This window comes from Gallinula chloropus (genome assembly GCF_964237585.1).
Source record: "Gallinula chloropus genome assembly, chromosome: Z".
Lineage (NCBI taxonomy): Eukaryota > Metazoa > Chordata > Aves > Gruiformes > Rallidae > Gallinula > Gallinula chloropus.
In genome coordinates this window covers 88,020,504-88,037,606 of record NC_140089.1, presented here as the reverse complement: position 1 = coordinate 88,037,606, position 17,103 = coordinate 88,020,504, and the positions used below count along the sequence as shown (strand labels likewise).

Genomic DNA, 17,103 nt, shown 5'->3' with positions numbered 1-17,103 from the left:
TGCCATCTCTTAACTAGGCTGGGCCTGTGTGGAGCCAGGAATGGGGCTCAATGGTCCTTATGGGTCCCTTCCAACTCAGGTGATCCTATGATTCTCTAATGAGCCCATCTTGGAGAGGACAGATGTTACCTATCTGGTGATCCACCAGAGAGATCAGGGATGTCCTCTGAAACAGAGCAGCAGGGTGGTGGTGATCAGGCATTCATGCTGCTGCTGCATTTTCATCACCTGTTCTATAAACTGGAAGCAGGGGAGGCAGCTGGCCCAGTATTAAAACTCTCTGAGATTCCAGGCAACCCAAAATCTTAGCAAGGTGTAGAAGCTGGCTGAAGGCCAGGCTTCTCCAATCTGAACATCCTTCATCCCTGGAGCACATGGATATATGTGTTGGATATAGGTGCCGATTCAAGTGCATGTTTGGCAACAGATGCAAGGCTGCAGGTGATGCTCCATGGGGTCAGGGCATGCCCAGTGCCCACCAAGACTGTGCTGTAAGGCTGGAATAGGTCCCCAATTAGCAGAGTAGGGGTTTTCTAGCTTTTTGGACGTCCCTGGCATTCTCTGTAAGAGTTCCAAGGCTGGAGACATACAGAGCTTAATCAGAATAACTCCTGCTGCATCCCAGGTTCACACAGTCCCTTTATTCTGAATTAAAAATTGCAAATGCAAAGAAAGCCATAGGGTGAAGGAAAAGATTTGTAAGAGAAGCTGTTACGGTGCCTTTTCTCATACAACTTATCCCAAACTAATAACAGCAAAGTGTCTGGTAATCTTTAAATTCTATTGGTATTTCTTTCCTCCTAATACTGCAGCAGAGATCAGCATAAGAAGTTACTTAACATCATTCTGGTTGTATCCCTAATACATCAGTCTTCAGTTGTAGAGGAGGGAATCTAACTGCCACCTACTTAAATTCTAGGGAGAAAAATGACAGAATCACAGCATCACAGGGTTGGAAAAGACCTTTAAGCTCATGGAGTCCAACTGTTCCTGTCCTGTGCTGAACCAGATCCCTGAGCACCTCATCTCCCCTCTGTTAAACACACCCAGGGGTGGGGACTCAGCCCCCTCCCTGGGCAGCCTGTGCCACATCCCCACAACTCTTTCATTGAGGAGTATTTTCCTCACATCTGATCTGAGCCTGAAATACAGTGCAAAACTGCCAAAAGTTTCACAGAAACAGACACAGGTTTCTAGAAGTTGGCTCATGCAGAAGAACCGGCTGCAGACTGTAGTGAAAAGGACTCTGGGGTTTTATTTGAAGGTTATCCATATGATAACAAATCCCACCTGGATATTATTTATCTGCTATATAAATTATCATAACATGGTGGGGGGGGGACTCAAAAACTCTGCTCAGTAGTGAGTTATATCTGGTGCTTGGAGGACAAGCCCTTTTGAAGGCAGGTTGGGAAACAGTGGGCGGACGTTTGCTGCACGTGGCAGCAAACCCATGGCTGCTGCTACCTTTGTGGGTGACTCCTGTCCCTCAGTTGTCCTGTTTCTGCCCATGTTTTATAGATGCTCATCGAGCACAAGGTCGTCATTCTCCAGAAGTGTGTTCGTGGGTGGCTGGCACGCATTCGCTTCGGTCGCATCAGGGCTGCCACCGTTGTCCTGCAGTGCTACTACCGGCGCATGAAGGCAAGGCAAGAGCTGAAAACCCTGAAGATTGAGGCCCATTCAGTGCAGCACCTGAAGAATCTCAACATTGGTATGGAGAACAAGGTGGTCCAGCTGCAAAGGAAGATTGATGAGCAGGTACGTCCTGAGCCGTGCTGGGGAAAGCGTGGTCCTGCTTGGATTCTCTTGTGCTGTGATTCCTGGGCAGGATTTACCTTCCCATGATGTCTGGGAGGTAGCCAGCCTCCTGCTGCTGGCCAGACACTTGTAAGGTTGGGACACCACCAAGGAAGTGCAGATGAACTTGGATCTTGGGTCTCCAACTTGCCACTAAGCTGCAAAAGCTGCGTTGTGGTTATTGCAAGAACTGCCCAGAAGTTCTGGGAGGAGGAAGAGAAAATGGCACTTTTGAAAGCTGTTGCTTGAAAACCCAAGCCTAGCTCCACATGGGGTTGTCAGTCCAAAGAGGCTTTGGCCATTGCACTTCTGAGGATGCAGAGCCTCTGCTGCAGTCTGCTGTGCTGAGCTGTGTGTCCTGAGAGTCACGTTACCGGGAGGGTAAAGGGTAAATTGGGTAAACACTCACTTGGCAAAGTGGTGTGAGCATGTTTGTGTCACCTGACCTCACGACTGCTCAGAAGGAAGAGCCACAGTGAGAGCTGAGATGGTGCAGTGCAAGTGCCTGTGGGGATGGCTTGATGGTCTGACTGTGACAGTGTGACCACAGGGAGGTCCTCACCCCGTGTGCCACTTGTCATTAATGAGCTACAGAATACTAGTTCCATGACACACTTGGGAAGAGGGGTTTTTTTACCTGCTAACATGTGTGTGCAAGTTAACTCCCATAAATACCCTCTGCGGCTTTCGATGCTGTACAGGGACTTCAAGGGTATAAGAAGCGCTGAGTAGGGCCCAGCTGTGCCCACTAACATTAATGGACACATTAATATCCATCTGAAACCTTAAAAATGTCCTTTTACAGGCAGGAGAAAGTGTCTGTGAGTCAGGACACCTACTCGTTTGTAGTACCTCTTAGTAGTAATTGCCGTGTGCCGTTGTGCTCCGGGTGTTGTCAGAAACCCTTCTACATGACACACACACTTTCCTTGCTGCCTTAGATCTCAGCACTCCCTGCATGGCAGGAGAGGTCCCACGCCTGGCAGTGGAGCAGCAGTATTCATTTAAATTTATCCCCCCACACCCCAATTCCTTGCCATTTAGGAGAAGTGAGAGGGTACAACAATAAAGAAATAAACCACAATCTTTGGTTAACTTTGACTTCCCCCTTGTGGACGAGGAAAGCAGCAAAAAGGTCTGCTTTGGGGAAGGAGTCGTGGAGAGGTGTGGAAGAGGGATAAATAGCAGGCTGGAGCTCATCTTGGTCTCCTGCATGGGCCGTTCTGAAGGAATTCCTTCACTTTCTGTGTACCTTCTGCAGGAAAGAATTGCAGCTCCACATTACTTATGGCAGTCAGTCCAGTGAGCTAATTTTAGCCGTTGTTTCAGGACTGGCAGGTTTCCCTGGGATGCTTTGGAAGTGCTGATGAGCATCATCCCACCGGACTGTCTTTTCAGCCCAATAGCTTTTTATTTGTTCCTAGCAGCAGCAAGTTGGTTGCACTGTAGTTGCCTTGAAGAATCTTGATTTCAGCCCTTTCTAATCTATAAACATGACCTTTCAGAATGCCAATTAATTTAAAAAACCAAATGAACAAACAAAAAAAGATTAAAAATTGCAGGAAACCTGGAGAGCTGCAGTTGTATCACTTTCTGACTAAGCCATGGAAGAAAAATGTTTCTAGTTCAGCTACTTTAGCTCTCACATCAGTAGAGCAATCCAATACTCCATGTGCCCCTGAGGAAGAGAAGATCTTTCTTTGAAAACATTAAAACCCATTATTGTATGTCAGCCTCATCTCACAGGCTCTGGCATCCATAACTGCTCCTATTTAATTCACTTTCTAAATGAGGTGAGGGTTCCCCCAGCTCACCATGTGTTGGAACCGGTCTGGTCTGACAGAACCTGTGTAGACCCAGAAGATTAAATTCTCTGCTTTCATGGCTGGGTTTTGTTTTGTTCTTTTTTCTTTTCCAGGCTATAAAATTATTTGAAAACTTAATTATTGTACAGGAGCTAATAGAGCCTTTGACCCCGTTACAGAGATAGACCATGCTTTTTGCACTGAAATGATTTTCTTGCTTCCTGACTCTGCTAAACATCTTAGAGGAAGAATTTGCATCTCAGGATCCATGACTTTGCCCCTTTACTGCTTATCCTGGCCAGTCAAAAACTGTGCATCAGGACTTCCCCCTGTCCCATGGCTTTTAAAAATTATGCATTTCTGTCTTTTAAGACTTTTGTCTTCTGACTTCTGCACCTCAAGCTTTTCTTACCCTCCAGATTGAGTAAAAGCTGCTGAATGGAAGGAACAGTTTTCCAGGAGCTGGTGTAACACCACTGGTGACTAAAGCTCCAAGAAACAGCACGAGGATAAGATGCAGATTACCAGGATGCTCAACTGGTCTGGACAACCACCTCTTGCCAAATATTTTTCCAGAAAGACCAGGAAAGATGAAAATTGGTGTTTCTGATGTTCTTATGCTCAAATTAAGTGCCCACAAAAGTCATGTTTAGGAAAGGAAAGTCTTTCAGATCTTTTGTGCAGCGAGGGATACGAACCCAGATCTTTAAAGCTCTATTGAAAGCTTTCAAAGAGGAGGTTTTAAAACTGGACTACCCTTCAAATGTCAAACTGGTTCTGTGGCTCTCATGGTTATTCACCTAATGTTGGCAAAGCTATGTGGTACACTCTAAACCTAAGCTCTTGGTCTGTTGTGAGTTTGTCATTGTTCCTAAAACTGGCTAATAATGGTGATGTTTTATTAGTCACAATGTAGTTCCCGTTGGCTTTGATTTGGACCACAAAAATCAAAGCTTCTGAATTCTCAGGGCTCACAACTTGGGAGCAAATCACTGCTCAGTGCTTTAAAGGAGAAAATCTGAGCAAATAAGTCAAGGCTGCAATTACGCTACAAGTGCATTGTCACCCCGGGCTCCTGCTGGCAGAGGAGTCAGGAATAAAAGGATAAACTGCAAACCCAATATTACAGACCCCCCCCTAAAGAAAATCACAAACCAGTTGCATTAAGCAACATTATTTGGGAGCTGTAATAGAAGTGTGGGGTTGTTTTGTTTGGTTGTGAGCGCTGTCAAGCGTTGCTCGCCCTTGCTTCAAGTGTAACATCCCTTTAACAAATGCTTGTGTCACAGTTACCAAAATATTACTGAGCTTTTGTCATAATTTTGAGCTTTTTTTTTTTAGCTTTATGAGCTTTATTGACATGTGCATTGTAAATCTCTTGCCCTCCATGCTCAAGGATTTTTGATGGTTGCTTTTGTAGCGCATCCAGTGCGTGTGTTGATCTTGTTTATGTTTGTCTTTTCCTCTTTTTGGGGGTGGTGTTGGCTGCAGAGCAAAGAATACAAACTCCTCACCGAGCATGTCTCCAGCCTAACGACTGCCCACTCCTCCGAGGTGGAAAAGCTGAGGAAGGAACTGGTGCAGTATCAGCAGATCCGCAAGGTTGACGGCGACCAGCTTGCCAGCGTGCAGGCAGAGGTGGAGCAGCTCCAGCTGGAGCTTGAGAAAGCCCACAGTGAGAGGAAGGTCGTGGAAGACAGCTACATTAAGGAGAGAGACCTGCTGAAAAGGGTATGTCTCCGCTGTGTAGGTGGTCATGCTGGTGAAAGCTCATCCTTCACCAGTCTGAAGGGGGAAGACTCAGTCTCTGTCTTTTAGTGATACTTTCTTTTCCTTTTGTCATGGAATGCCCCTAGGATTTGCCTTGTAAACCAGGTTGGGGGTGTGTGTGGGGTGAGCAGCAAGGGCAGGTGGACATCCCAGCAGGAGCAGCGACTGCCTCGTGTCAGGAGGACACCCCATCTCAACCCCTTTTGCGCTGCCAGCCATGAAGACACTCCCCAAACCCAGACCCACCTGAAATAAGGGCACTTAATAACCACAGAGATGCCAGAACTTGCTGCATACACAGCAATTCTTCATGGTGTGTAATGCAGAACACTGGAGGAGCCTGTCCCAGAAGCTGTCAGTGTTCAGAAGACGTTCTTCCTCATCCCAGTTGGGGGTGGGACATGAGGGTTTGGTTTCTGCTGTGCAGCCTGTGGCTGTCACAGCAGGTCATAGTGGCTGGTGTTACAGCGACATGCAGAATATGACCTGTGTGGGCACCCACTTGTTCCTCTCAAGCAGAGGCTCTGCTCCAACACCAGCTTAGGCTGGTTGTTACAAACCTGTTTGGAGCTGTGATGTGGACAAAACTCCTTTTCCCCCTCGTTTTCATTGGTAGTCCTAAGCTTTCTGGATCACTTGAGGTGAAGGTGGCCCAATGCTGCCACTGTTGAACAAGAAAGCTTTCTGCTGGGAGAAGGAGACTTGGGAGCATAGAAGTTTTTTTGCAAATCCTAAAAATGGACCTTTTAGTCTGAATTCCTTCGCTGGTCAGGTTGATCCTGAAACACCTTCACACCCATTCTTGTAACCTTAGGCACACGGGTACCTGCTGTGAGTGCTCAAGTTAAGTCCATGATCTTTCTTCTTCTGCATCAACAGTTGAAGTGTTTGGGGTTTTTCTTATTCTACTGTTGGAAAAACTTTGGGGTTTTCTACTCAATACACAGCACAGAAAAAGCTGTTTTTCAGCTGTTTCTCTGCCATAGAGGCTTTTGTGTGAAAGGATGAAAAAGAGATTTAAAGAAAAAGGTCTGGGGTTAGCTGTGTTCTTATTATCACAGAATCACAGAACCAGCAGGTTGGAAAAGACCTTTAAGATCATCGAGTCCAACTGTTCCTGTCCTGTGCTAAACCAGATCCCTGAGCACCTCATCTCCCCTCTGGTAAACACACCCAGGGCTGGGGACTCAGCCCCCTCCCTGGGCAGCCTGTGCCACAGCCCCACAACTCTGCCAGGGAAGAACTTCGCCCTCCCAGCTGAGCTGCCCCTGCCCTGGGGCAGCTTGAGCCCATTGCCCCTTGTCCCATCTCCTGTCCCCTGGCTGCAGAGACCATCGCCCACCTCTCTGCACCCTCCTGGCAGGGCAGGGGAGGTGGGGAGAAGGGCTCCCCTCAGCCTCCTCTTCTCCAGGCTCAACACCCCCAGCTCCCTCAGCTGCTCCTCACAGGATTCACCCTCCAGCCCCTTCTCCAGCCTGGTTGCCCTTCTCTGCACTCACTCCAGGACCTCAATGTCCTTCTGATGCTGAGGAGCCCAGAACTGGACCCAGCACTCCAGATGCAGCCTCACCAATGCTGAGTACTGTGATGGACATAATACATAATACTGAGTATTATGGTTTAACTGTGTCCAGGTGGGACTCTGCTGGGGCCACCTCCGTCAGCAGCACCTACCCTGGCCAACCTCCCGCAGATGGTGGGCCAAATTAGGTTGTCCTTTTCATCACAGGGCTCAGTTCCTTAACTGGCTGCAGGAGAGGCTTTTAGTCCCTGATAGGATGCTTTATTTTGACGGTGATGCAGCTGGGGAAAAACTGCTTCTCTTTGTTCTTGATTGCAAATCCCCTTCGAGCACTCAGAAGAAAGGTTGATTTAAGGAACAAAGAAGTGCTTTCAAAAAGCCTGAAAACAAAGGAAAACTTTCCCTTGCTGTAGATCTGCCTACAGCAGAGCAAATACCGTGCGCTTTACCATGACAATAAATGGTTTAATTACCAAACATTTCTACTGTGGGGTGCAGGCTCCCATTGCTGATGTTATTTCCTTTGGCTCCTTGTGGGTAGGAAGATGGAGAAGACTAGTTTCCTTCTTGGGAACATGTGCTTAGCCAAAAGCTTACTTTCCAAGAAAAAATTCTGATATGGGGTTTTGAGTAATTCTAATAACTGCCAAAATACAGGGAGTGCTCTGAAATCAAATTCAGATGAGAGAAGCATTTTCCACCTTCAGTAGCAAGACCACAGCCTGGTTGTGGTGGGATGCACTGACTCAGGAGGTGATACCCAAAAGTCACCAGACATTTCTGAGCGAGACTGAGGTGACAGTCTTAATTTTATCAACTTGAGCTGGGGCTGCAGCTTCTGCAAATCCATTTTAGTTATGATTTGTTACTGGAAAAATATCTAATCCCTTCCTTATAGCTGTTCTTTCTGATTTCCTTAATTTTAGAATGGCCCTTCTTGTTCCATTTTGGCATAAAGTTTAAAACATCAGGTCTGTGGGAGAACCAACAGCTATTCCTAGGGCTCATCTTCTCAATGGATCAGCTAGGATGATTTATTCCTTAGAAATCCTTCAAAGCAGGTGCTGTTTTCTTTGAAGCAGCTTCAAAGATGTTTTCTACAGAAGGATGAGCAAGGGATAGGAAAGGTACCACAGATGGCTGCTTGGCCACTGTGTAACCTGATCTGCTTGCCTCTACTGTGTTTAATGGGTTGTTGTTGTCCTCACTGGGTTCCTATAAACACAGATGTTGAATTCCAGCTTGTTTCTGTGTTATGAAGTAGCAGGAATGTGATAAGCAACTTTGGTCACTTAAAATATGTGTATTTTAAAGACTACTCCCAGAGCTGAGGGGCAGAATCCCCTCTCTCCCTCTGCTGCCCACACTTGTGGTGACACAGCCCAGGATGCCATTGGCCTTCTGGGCTGTTGAGTGCACATTGGTGGCTCCTGTCCAGCTCTGTGCCTATCTGTATCCCAACTCCTTTTCCACAGGGCTGCTCTCTAACTCATCATCCCCTGGTTTGTAACAATAATGAAGACTGTCCTGACCCAAGTGCAGGACCTTGCACTTGGCCTTGTTGAACTTGCAGTTCACACGATCCCACCTCTCCAGCTGGTCCAGGTCCCTCTGGATGACATCCTCATCCATCTACCATGTCGACCTCACCACTCAGCTTGGTGTCATCTGCAAACTTGCTGAGGATGCCCTCGATCCCACTGTCTATGTCATTGATATTCCTTTGGTTATAAAGAATTCCCCCCCCCCCCCACCCAGCACAGCTGAAAAATACTCCAATATTTTGCCTAGTTTTGTTTTCTAACCATCCTAACTTTGTTCTCTGGGCAGAGGAGTTTGTTGTCAACACCCATGAAAGAGCACTAGCAAAATAACCCCATCAAACCCCTAATCTTTTCTCTGACAGGATAAACGAGTCAGGATCCTTGCTGTCTCACTGCAGCACAGGTTTTCCTACCCTTCCCTCTCTCTTGTAACTCTTCTCCCATGTTTTAAAGAATTCTTCCTAACTTGAAGACACATGTGCCACTGCATTTATCTGAAGCGATGTAGGAGTGAAGGGATGGAGTTGGTTTTGAAGATGTGGCTCAGTTCAGAGCATTGAGAGTGCCAGTAGCCCTGCCTACCTTAAATTGTATTTTCTTTCTAGTTGTACCTCCAGTCTCCAGTGTTCCCACTGGAGATGCAGGAGATTGTGGTCTCATGCAGACAGCTGGAGTGAATGAACAGATCAGAGAGCAAGGGATGGTGGGATCCTCCAGTTTCAGTCATGCCCTACAGCGAAATATTTGCTGTGCTTTTCCCCTCACCATTAGTATGTGTCTGGCACCTGCAGCATCTGATAGAACACTTTGATTTGAGGGTGCTTGTGTGGAAGGCTGAAGGCTGTGCTACGAAGGCATGCCAGCTGGGCTGCCTATAAATTTTATCTATCTGTGACAGCAAAATTATTACTCTTGGGCACTGAAAACTTTTATTATGGTGGGCACAGTGCTGTTTATCTTTGGCATCTTGAGATCCTTCTGCCATGTGTAGCTGTTTGTAAGCTGTGGCTGCAGGATGCGATGGAGCAGGCAGAGGGAATGGTACTTGCTGGGATGATGTCAGTTCGTTCTCCTACCTGACAGCAGCAGAATAATCCTGCTTAGCCATAGCAGCATATTTCACTTGATAATGTGTTGGTGTTTGGAGGTAACACTATTGAAGGCATCAGAATTCCTGAGGATGAACAAAATTGCAGGATAGGTTGCTGTCAGCATCAGTCCAGCCTTATTATTGTGACAAGTGGCCTTGTTTTCATAGAATCATAGAAGGGACCTTCAAAGCCCACCCAGTCCCACCCCCTGCAGTGAGCAGGGACATCTTCACTAGAGCAGGTTGCTCAGAGCCCCATCAGGCCTGACCTTGAATGTCTCCAGGGATGGGGCCTCCACCACCTCTCTGGGCAGCCTGTGCCAGTGTCTCACCACCCTCAGAGAGAAGAACTTCTTCCTAACACCCAACCTAAATCTCCCCTTTTCTAGTTTAAAGCCATCACCCCTCATACTGTTGCTCCATGCCCTTGGGAACAGTACTTCCCAGCTTTCTTACAGGCACCTTTCAGGGAATGGAAAGGTGTCCCTGGAGTCTTCTCTTCTTCAGGCTGGACAAACCCCGCTCTCTCAGCCTACTGCATCAGCCAGTTCCTTCAGGACTCTGGGATGTGGTCCCATGGACTTGTGTATCTTCAGGTTCCTCAGATGGTCACAAACCTTATCTTCAGTTACAGGGGAGGGACTCTTGTCTCCCCGGTTCCCATCTTGCAGGAACCTCAACTCGAGAGCAGTGAGGAGAGAGGGAGCCAGTGAAGCCTGAAGCAAAACAGTTGTTGAGAACCTCAACCTTTTTCTCATCTGTTGTCCCCAGTTCACCATTGTCAGTCATGGGTAGGGGGGTGGGTACACTTTCATTTTTAATAAAAACCATAGTTTTAAACAAAACCCCCAAAACCCACCCTATTTTGCAGGATTTAATTTGTTTTCATTAATTTTTGCTAGGTAATCATTGGTGCTAATTGCTACATATGCTCCTGTTGAATTACACTCTGCACCACTGTACTACAGGTTCTACAGTACTATCATCTTACTGCATGAAGTAACACACATGAAATTAAAAAAGCCCAAACTATTTACTATCAGTGCTCACATCCTCTATGTCCATCTTAACTACTGCTTGGAACAGTCAGCAGACCTCTTCTTTCCCAACAGCAGTCAGTGCTATGACTTGAGGACCAGTGATGAAGCCCATTGAGATGTGGAAATGAACCTCTGCATTGATGACCTGATCCCTTGTAGGAGTTTTGCTCCTGCAGATCGTGGTTGCCAGGCCCAGCTGCTCAATATTCAGCTGAAAACATTAATTTAAGGGAAAAATGCGCTCAGGAAAACAGAAGTTAGTCTCTGCTGTCGCAGGGCATTTCTACATTTCTTCCTCCAGTGTACAAAGGGATAACGGGCAAAGCAGGAGGGGATAGATCTCTCTAACAGCCAAGAAAGCCTGAACAAAGCTCTCTGTCTCCAGCCAGGTGAAATGCAATCCCTCTGCAGAGGCTCTGACCTGCAGCAGTAATTCTTTCCCTTGTTTCATAGCGTGTATGTGTCTTGGAGAACGAAAACGCTCTCCTGACGGAGAAGAACGAGGAGCTTAACAGAAGGATCATCTGGCAATCTAAAGGTAAGGAAGAACGCTGGTAGAATTGTAATGCCTCTGCTAGGTGAGGAGATTGTAACTCTTCTTCCCTCAAACTCATTTCTTCCCCATGCTTTTCCTACTTTGAAAAGTGCTGATCGTTCAGCACCCCCTTCCCCATGGTTTTCATTGTGGTTTTTTCTTCTGGGGACAGTTCTTTTCACACTGTCTTGCTGGTGGGTGTACAGACAGAGGCTGGTTTAACTGGTGAAATATGGAATTAAGTACTTAAAAGGGGCTTTTTAGTTGGGTTTAGCCTGTAGCTCAGATGATGTGGGAGGCAGCAGGGCTGCTAGGGGTGGAGAGTAGAGAGTAACAGCGTCCCAAGATTGATTAATGTAGGATCCAAGGAGCAAAGCAGTTAACACTATTCAGCTGTGCCAGAGGATTTCTCTAATGTGACAGGAGCCTGTGAGTCATTTTGAAGGCAGAGATTTAGATGTTGAGGTGAACATAGAGGAAAGCGATCGGGTGAAGTGCCAAACCAGAGAAGAAACTCTCATGCATGAATTGAGCTTTTTAATTTATATTTTTTTTTAATCACTGTTTTCAGCTCTAATTTTGTGGCAGCTTTTACAAAAAGCACCCTGCATCATTCTGTGGATGTGTTTATCACTGCTCCCTGGTACTTGTGAAGTACCCTCTTGCTCTCAGCCCAGTGCAAAGTGAAGGAATGAAAATAATGTGTTGAAAAGAAACTTGCTGCAAATATTTCTCCATTTCTTAGGGGGTGCTTTCAGAGCACTGAAGCTTGGGGAAAGCAAGCAAAGAGGTTTTGTTTGAAGGTTTAACCTGTTTAAAGGGATACATAGACTGTATTTGCCTGGTTTCTTAGAAAGGGGAGGGACCAGATTTGCTTTGAAAAGGCAGTTTTTTCCAAAACAAAGCAAAGAAAGAAGAGAATTTATTTGGATATAAAATACTTTCAGCTCCTATGCCAAATCGTGTGGTGGGAAGCAGGCATAGAGAAGTCTTTAAATGCAGCTGAAGCAGGAATGTTGTTTCCATACTGTGCTGATCTGTCCTTGGGTGGGTTTATGGCTGGCTCATGAGTGGTGGAGCTGGCACGGCTGGGTTACGTGTAAGAGATCTGATGGTTTGTGTGTGCTGGAGGTTTTTCTTTAAGTCCAGTGGCAGAGGACTCTTGATTCCTGAGCAGAAGAGCTCAAGCTGTTCCAAATGGCAGGAAGACAGACCTGGGTTGTACTAGTCCCTACGTACTGGAGAATGCTTATATGCATTTCAAAAGGTCTTGGCAGCAAGCATTTGGTTAATTCATTCTTGTTAATTGCACATATTTACAAGAAGTTTGTTTAAGAGATGAAGATCCTAATGCCTTTTTAAAAAAAAAATTCCATTTTTAAAGATTCATGTGCAACACTCACATTTGAGGAAGATTCCCAGATGAAGAAAGAGCTGGAAGAAGAGAGGTCTCAGTATCAGAGCCTGGTGAAAGAGTATTCGATGCTGGAGCAGAGATACACCAAGTTATGGGATGAAATTACCATTATGAGGGTAATGAGGATGAAATTACCCCTATCCCCTTGTGTCCTGCACCTGGTGTTGGTGGGTGGATAATGTGGCTCACTCATCCCCAGAACACTTATTAGATGTGATGTTATTGTGTAATTTGTGCTCGATATTCCGAACACTGAGGCTGAACCATGTGTGTGCCTTGGAAAAGGAGCGTGGTCTGTCACACCTCTCTGATAACTGATGCCTGTGAATCCCAGATAAAGCTGGTCCATGCTTCTTGTTTTGCTTTTCATTTCAGCAATGCTCATGGGTTGGATTAAAAAACAAAGCTGAAACCCAACAACAGGGCTCCAGAATTCCAAAAAAAGCCAAGTTTTTAGGTTCATCTTTGCTAAAGTGTTAGAAGAACTGTTGAGAATTAGATCGTAATTGAAGGGATGCTGGTTTAGGTGGACGGCTGAACGTTTAAAAGGAGACCCAGAGGGTGCTATGAACAGCGTCACCTCGAGCTCAATTTTGCATATTTGTAGTTAACAAGCATCTGGTGTCGTGAAAAAGCCTTTAATTCATGCAGAATCTTTCAACTGAGTTTCTCTTCACGTTTCAAAGTGTTCCCCTGTGTCAGTATGAATACGATGGTAGGGCGTAAGAACTAGAAATAGGAATTCACTCTAAGGTGACAGTAAAGCCTTTTGTAAAGTAACCTTGATATATAGACACTTATTTGTTCTGACAATGCTGTGTGAGGAATCTGTCCTTAAACACTGAATGCATTATGTATCTGCACCTCTCCCTGGCAGCAAACACCGGGGGGCAACAGAAGGCTCTCCAACGAGAGCAGTTTGTACTCCGATTCCTCATCAGCCTCCGACACGGGAGACAACGAGGATGTAACACAAGAAGTGGAGGTACAGTAGAACGGGCAGGACTAGGGGGAGGAGGAGAGCCAGGATGCTTGGAGGGTGTGGGAGGAATGTGGGTTGGACTGTATGGTGCCAGGGGTTTAACTGATTTCGTGCTACGGAAATATGTTGTTAATTGTGTGAGAGGGATCTCAGGGTTCTGGTGCTGTGGCAAATAATTACTCATTTGAGGGGCCAGACTTGAGTGAATCCCAGGCTGCTTTGAGTGGGAAGGGACCTCAAGCCTCACCCCTCCCCAGTTGCCACCCCTGCCATGGACAGGGACACCCCCCCACCAGCCCAGGGTGCCCAAAGTCCCATCCAACCTGGCCTTGAGCCCTGCCAGGGATCCAGGGGCAGCCCCAGCTTCTCTGGGCACCCTGTGCCAGGGCCTCCCCCTCCCTGGGAAGGATTTCTTGACCCAGGGAGCCCAGAACTGGACGCACAACTCCAGATTTGGCATCACCAGTGCAGAGTAGAGGGGGATGATAGCCTCTCTCGACCTGCTGGCCACACTGTTATTAATGCACCCCAGGACACCATTGGCTTTCTTGGCCACATGGACACACCGCTGGCTCATGGCTAACCATAGCACCTCTCCTCTTTGAAATAGGGCTTTAATTATAGTTAAGTGTTGTCTTTTGGACATACCAGCTTAAAAACAGATGTAAATTTATCAAAGCAGTCAGTGTTGGTACAGGTAGTTTGTTCCTAGCACCAATGGCCATGACTGCAGGGGGGTTTGGTCTTTGACAGTACATGCCTTTCTTGGGATGCTGCTGCTACCAGCTCTGGTTGGGTTAGTGCTGATCTGGCACTGTGCATGCTTACAAAGCTTGAGTGAGGTCTTATCTTTTTCTTTTTCCTACTTCCCTGTTCTTTTCCAGGAGGTTGAGATGGAGCAGGGAGCCATGGACTTGCCTCTCTTCCTAAAGCTACGGAAGCGAGTGAGGGACCTCGAGCAAGAGAGGAAGAAGCTGCAAGCCCATCTGGAGTATAAGGAGCAAGAGAGCAGGGAGTCACAGGTAAGAGGTGTCTTTTTATTAATACCAATATTCCATGTTGGTAACCGGCTTTCCTTGGTTGCCTGAGGGGACACAGCGTAGGAATTGAGGTTTAAGAGTGACAAGTTCAGTTTAAGAGGTAACAGGTCTGTGGAGGAAATTGAGAGGAAACCTTTCTGGCAGCTGAGGACAATTGCTCAGGAGAAATGATTTTTTTTTTTTTACTACTGCTTTTTTATAAACTGGTTTTAAAAGATTTAGGACAGTATCTTAAGTATCCTAAAAGCAGTAAATGTAGAATTATTTTTGGTATATTTTATTCTCCCTGCAGTGGTCCTGTTGCCTTCTCTTTGGAGAAATTCAAAGTGTGTACTGAGTTTTGTTACTGAAGGTCCAGAGGAAGGGAGAATTTTTGGGTAGGGAGGCTCTACGAAGGATCTCAGCAGGCTGGATTGATGGGCTGAAGCTCAGCAAGGCTCAGGGCCGGGTCCCTCCCTTGGGTTACAGCAACACCCAGAAGTGCTACAGGCTTGGAGCAGGGGGGCTGGAAAGCTGCCTGGTAGAAAAGAACCTGAGGATGTTGGTCAGTAGCTGGCTGAACATGAGCCAGCAGTGTGCCCAGGTGGCAGATGGCATCCTGGCTGGTGTCAGCAATGGTGTGGCCAGCAGGACCAGGACAGGGATCATCCCCTGTACTGGGCTCTGGTGAGGCCACCCCTCGAGTGCTGGGTTCAGGTTTGGGCCCCTCACTGCCAGAAGGACACTGAGGGGCTGGAGTGTGTCCAGAGAAGGGCAGCAGAGCTGGGAAGGGTCTGGAGCACAACTCTGATGAGGAGCAGCTGAGGGACCTGGGGGTGTCCAGCCTGGAGAAGAGGAGGCTGAGGGGAGACCTGATCACCCTGCAACTCCCTGGAAGGAGGGTGTGGTGAGGGGGGGTCAGTCTCCTCTCCCAAGTACCAAGTGATGGGACAAGAGGAAACAGCCTCAAGTTGTGGCAAGGGAAGTTTAGGTTGGAGATGAGGAAAAACATCTTCAGCCAAAGGGCTGTCAGGTGCTGGGACAGGCTGCCCAGGGAGGTGGTGGGGTCACCACCCCTGGGGGGATTTAAAGGATGTGTAGATGTGGTGCTTGGGGACATGGTTTAGTGGTGGGCTTGGCAGTGTGGGGTTAACGGTTGGACTTCATGATCTTAAAGGTCCTTTCCAACCCAAATGGGCATGTGATGGTATTTGGAGGATTGCAGATGGACTATACACTGCAGTCTTGAGGACACAGACACCACCTTTTGCCTGGATCAAACCAGGAGGTGTGTCAGTGCTCGGGAGCCATGAAGAGAAAGGCCCCAGTACCTCACATCTCCATGTGTCTTTAGGTTCATTTGGCAGCCCTGACCTCCCCTCATCCAGCAGTGTGGGGTGTGAGCTGATAAGCCCTTCATGGCTGTGTCAGGCTTGTGTCCTCAGTTTGGTATTGTTACAGTCTCTGTGGTTTGGTGGTTTTTTTTCCCCTAGTAGTGATCATGTAAGGATGTGGCTTAAACAGTGATCAGAAATGGCAAGATAGCTGTTAGAAGAATGGGTTTCTCTGTATTGCAGGGCAGTGATATTCCTTAAATACATTCTTTATTTCTTGTGAAGAAATACCTCCCTACAGTTTGGGTGGGTTTCTGGTAAGTCAGGTCACTGACAGCCCAGCAGAGCTGCTGCTGACTGGCAGCTGGAATCTGAAAACACAGCTCCCTGCTGCTGCCACTGAGCTCATGTTTGTCACCAGGGCACTTCTCACAGCAAATCCTGATCCTCTGTGGATGCTTCACCTGGAACTGAGGCTTTCCAGTATGCTTAGAGGCTGGAGTGTGGGAGACAATGCGTGCCATGAAACAGCAGTGTGGTGTCCTGAAGCAGCAGTGATGCTTTTGTATAAAAGGCTGAGCAAATGCCACCACTCTCAGTTTCATAATTGATATTTCTGGGGCTGTTGGTGCTTTGTTTGGGAGTGATTTTGTTTATTTGTCTCCAGTGTGAGATCTGAGTCTGTTGGCAAACACAGTGAGGGCCTAGACAAGGGTCATCAAGAGTAATTATGTACTTGTCTCATTAGATATTTCTACTGGTCACCTCTAGAAATCCTCAAGAAATAGGTAAAACAGGAAACTTCCCCATCCTCTCACCCTTGCTGGGGATGCAGATTAAAAACCTGTTAACCACTTTGTTGAAGACCATTCCCCTGGTGACTGTCACTGTTGGAATGCTGCAGAGAGCCACAGTAAAGACAGATTAAGCCCTTCCCTCCTGCAGCAGCCCCTACTCCACTGTGTGTTGCTGGGACTCTGTCTAATGGCAATTAATAAGGTTGTTGTTATGGTTGAGCTGGCTGGCAGCAGAGCAGCAGGGCTGGCTGTGGGTAGACACGTGTCATGTGCTGTGTGCCTGGCTGCTTTTGTACACCAGTTTGTCTCTAGTCCACACAGGTAGCTGAAACGAACACTGAGGCTTCAGAAGATGAAGATGCTGTGTACAACAGTCTGAAGGTGAGTGAGAAGCTCCAGCTTTGTGCTGTTAACTTCCTGCATGGCTCCAACAGCCCAAACGACCTGG

The 17,103-nt window shown here is 47.1% G+C and overlaps 1 protein-coding gene across 1 annotated transcript in view; it reads left to right on the top strand.

Annotated features, from left to right (window-relative positions):
• Positions 1–17,103, top strand: part of MYO5B (myosin VB) — a gene marked incomplete at its 5' end in the record, with an annotated part of 171,587 nt that overhangs the window by 122,170 nt on the left and 32,314 nt on the right. Inside the window, 7 exons of the mRNA XM_084278155.1 lie at positions 1,522–1,761; positions 5,097–5,336; positions 11,025–11,109; positions 12,491–12,639; positions 13,401–13,508; positions 14,390–14,527; positions 16,977–17,036. Coding sequence (XP_084134281.1) covers positions 1,522–1,761; positions 5,097–5,336; positions 11,025–11,109; positions 12,491–12,639; positions 13,401–13,508; positions 14,390–14,527; positions 16,977–17,036 — 1,020 coding nt within the window. The remainder of the gene's footprint in view (positions 1–1,521; positions 1,762–5,096; positions 5,337–11,024; positions 11,110–12,490; positions 12,640–13,400; positions 13,509–14,389; positions 14,528–16,976; positions 17,037–17,103) is intronic.